The sequence below is a fragment of the Lynx rufus genome, unplaced genomic scaffold (assembly GCF_022079265.1).
Source record: "Lynx rufus isolate CCGP_SWC_20201006 ecotype Redwood Valley unplaced genomic scaffold, mLynRuf1.p SCAF_9, whole genome shotgun sequence".
Classification (NCBI taxonomy): Eukaryota; Metazoa; Chordata; class Mammalia; order Carnivora; family Felidae; genus Lynx; species Lynx rufus.
In genome coordinates, this window is record NW_025814897.1 from 87940518 (window position 1) to 87943237 (window position 2720).

At 56.1% G+C, this 2720-nt stretch overlaps 1 protein-coding gene across 1 annotated transcript; it reads right to left on the bottom strand.

Annotated features, from left to right (window-relative positions):
- Window positions 1-207: 207 nt before the first annotated feature.
- Window positions 208-1995, bottom strand: CUNH11orf91 (chromosome unknown C11orf91 homolog). Its single transcript, XM_047070784.1, has 2 exons — window positions 1530-1995; window positions 208-293 (listed from the first exon to the last, which is right to left on the bottom strand). Exons 1-2 carry the CDS (start codon window positions 1993-1995, stop codon window positions 208-210), a joined length of 552 nt encoding a protein of 183 aa, XP_046926740.1.
- Window positions 1996-2720: the final 725 nt, after the last annotated feature.

Here is a 2720-nt window from a genome sequence, read left to right on the forward strand (position 1 = left end):
CTCCCCCAGCAGCAGCACAGAGAGCAGATAAACCAAGAGATTTACCACACAAGTGGGCACTGTATATGGAGTACATGCTGGGAGCAATGAGAACAGCAGTAAATACAGAACAGAAAATAATGATCTTTGACACGACAACAAATGGGACACATTATCTAAGCACTAACACCTAAGGAGGCAGCTGCCCTAGCTCTGGGGGGCAGATCCTCAGGAGAGAGAGGCTGACTTCTTTCCAGGCTGCCTTGTCTTCAGTCCTTGTAACTTTTCATCTTTCAGTGCCTTCAAGAATTTATCTGCAGGAGAGCAAAACAAACATGGCTGTAGTAAAGATAAGGGCTCTTCTAACACTTCCAAAGTAAGCTTCTGGGACGCAATTGTGTGCTCCCTGCATGAGCCCAGAACCCAACATGGGTAGGAAAAAACCCCTAACAGCCAAAACATGTTTAAGTGGAGAAAATGTAGTAAAGAGGTCCAAGACTCAGCCTGTTTTCTAGGGATTTTTTCCATGCCTTTGGGGAAGAGGACCTTACAGGGTGCCTGATGAGTTGGGGACCATTCTCATGGCCACATTAACCTAAACATTTAGGTTATTTCATACTCCCCTTCCGTGTGTGGCAGGGGAACCAACTTAACCTGTGTGGTTGTTTATAATAGCGGGGATAGTCCTTCTAGAACAATCTTCCCTCCTCCAGTGTTGAACTGCAAGCCTTAGCTGGAACAGGTGATAGAAAGTCTGCAGAACAGCCTATGGCTAGTGAATATTCTACAGTGTGAGATGTCTCATGTCAAGTAGAATCAAATTTAACTTTACCCTTCAAGGAGAACAACCAGTCAGCTTGCATGCTAGAGGAATCCTGCCCACATCAGAGCACACCTGGTCTGCCCTCATCCAGAGCCCTAAGACTTTAGATCTAACATCTAGAGTCCAAAACCCTGGTGAGAGGGCTACCAGAGCCAGGGCTAGGGTTCACAGGGAGGTTACCTTCCAGCATTAAGAAGTGGAGGGCCCCAGAGGCCCTCAGTGAACTGTCCTTGGGCTTTCTGGGTCTTGCACAATTCCCACCTCTACTTACACTCCAACTGCTATTCGCTTCCCCCTCCTCACATGGAGGGCCGCAGTTGGAGGTAAACACTAAAGCTCAGGTCTCTAAAGGAAGGGGTTTGTGTGTGGCGGGTGATGGTAGTATTACTACCACAGGGGACGGGACAATTATGGTGCAGGAGGTATCAAGTGCAGGATGGGGTGGTGGTGGATGGAGGTTTGCAGGCTGAGAGTCCAGATTACCAAAAGGGCTCAGGATGGAGGGAGGGTGAAGTTTGGGACAAGAGTGTTCACGAAATCCTGACAGTGATGAGGGAGGGCGTCGGTTGAAATCCAGGAGGAGTGAATCTGGGTGCTGAGGGCGGGGATTGCCGATCTGGGATCTGGACTGAAGTCTTAGCCGGTGGCCACATTGCCGGGGAGGGGATTTGGGGGGCATGGAGCCAAGGGGGGGAGCGAGTCAAGGCCGGCCAAGGAGGTCACGCACAGCGCTGGGAGTCGAAGCCGTCCCCAGTGATGGTGAGTAGCTCCAGCTCCTTAATCCGGATCTCCAGCTCGCATAACTCCTCGGGGTAGGAGGCGGAGGAGAGCCGGGGAGTCGTGGGGCGGGGAGCAAGGGGCGAGGCAGCCACCTCGGGCCCTGGCGGTGGCGAGTAGAAGAAGCGCAGAGGCTCGTAGGGTATGGAGGCCAGGCCGGAAGGCCAGGGCGGGGGCCAGGGGCGCTCGCCGGGGGGCCCCAGGCCGGGTGGCGGCGGCAGGGGCGCCTGAGGGAGGGACCGTCCCCCCGGCGCCGCCCCGCCAGACTTCAGCGGCACGAAAAGCTTCTTCCAGATGTTGAAGTCGCTGAGCGGAGACGAGGAGACGCCGCGATCGTAGAGGGACGGGAAGTAGAGGGGCGGAGCAGGCCGCTGGCTCATGGTGGGGCTCTGGCCGCCTCGCCGCCCCTTCGGCATCTTTTGAATGGGAGGCTGCGTGGGAGGAACCCCGCGCCTGGAGACGCGCGCCCCAACCCCGAGTCTTCATGTTCTGAGATTCCACAGGCCACGCCCCGGCGGAGCGCGGCCCCACCCCTTCGACCAGCCCCGCCCCCGAATAGGCGGGGTTCTGCGGGCCGGCTGGCCACGCCCCAGAACGTGCCCCGCCCACTGAGGACTGTCCTCTCCCCTGGAGCAGGAGTGGGTTGACTAGCAGCGGTGACCGGCAGGCGCGCCTTAATCCGCCGCCCTACCGCCCCCGGGTTTCCGCTGTGCCCCGCGGCCATCAGACGCCAGCCAATTTTTTCGCCCCCTCCGGTCCCGCCCCTCGACTCTTCCCACTGCCCCTACGTTGCGCAAACCTGGCTTTGCCGCTATTGCGGCCCTGGCTCCAGCTCTCATCTCACGTGTCATCAGAAACTCAGACAAAAACAGGAAGCAGGGAGCTGGCCAGAACTGCAAGAGAATACATTTTTTCAGTCTTCTCCTTTCATAGGGAGAAAAATAATATTTCCTAGAAACCTGCCCGCTGCGACAGCAGACTTCCCTTACCACCCTCTCTGCAAAGTATCTGGGGAAATGAGTTGACATCTATCCTACGGGAGGCAAAGGAGAAGATGGTTGACTGGGAATGGCTGTTAAAACCAACCAATGTTTCTGCCAAAAACTTCCCAGGGTTGTGGAAGATTCTGGAAAAGGGGACT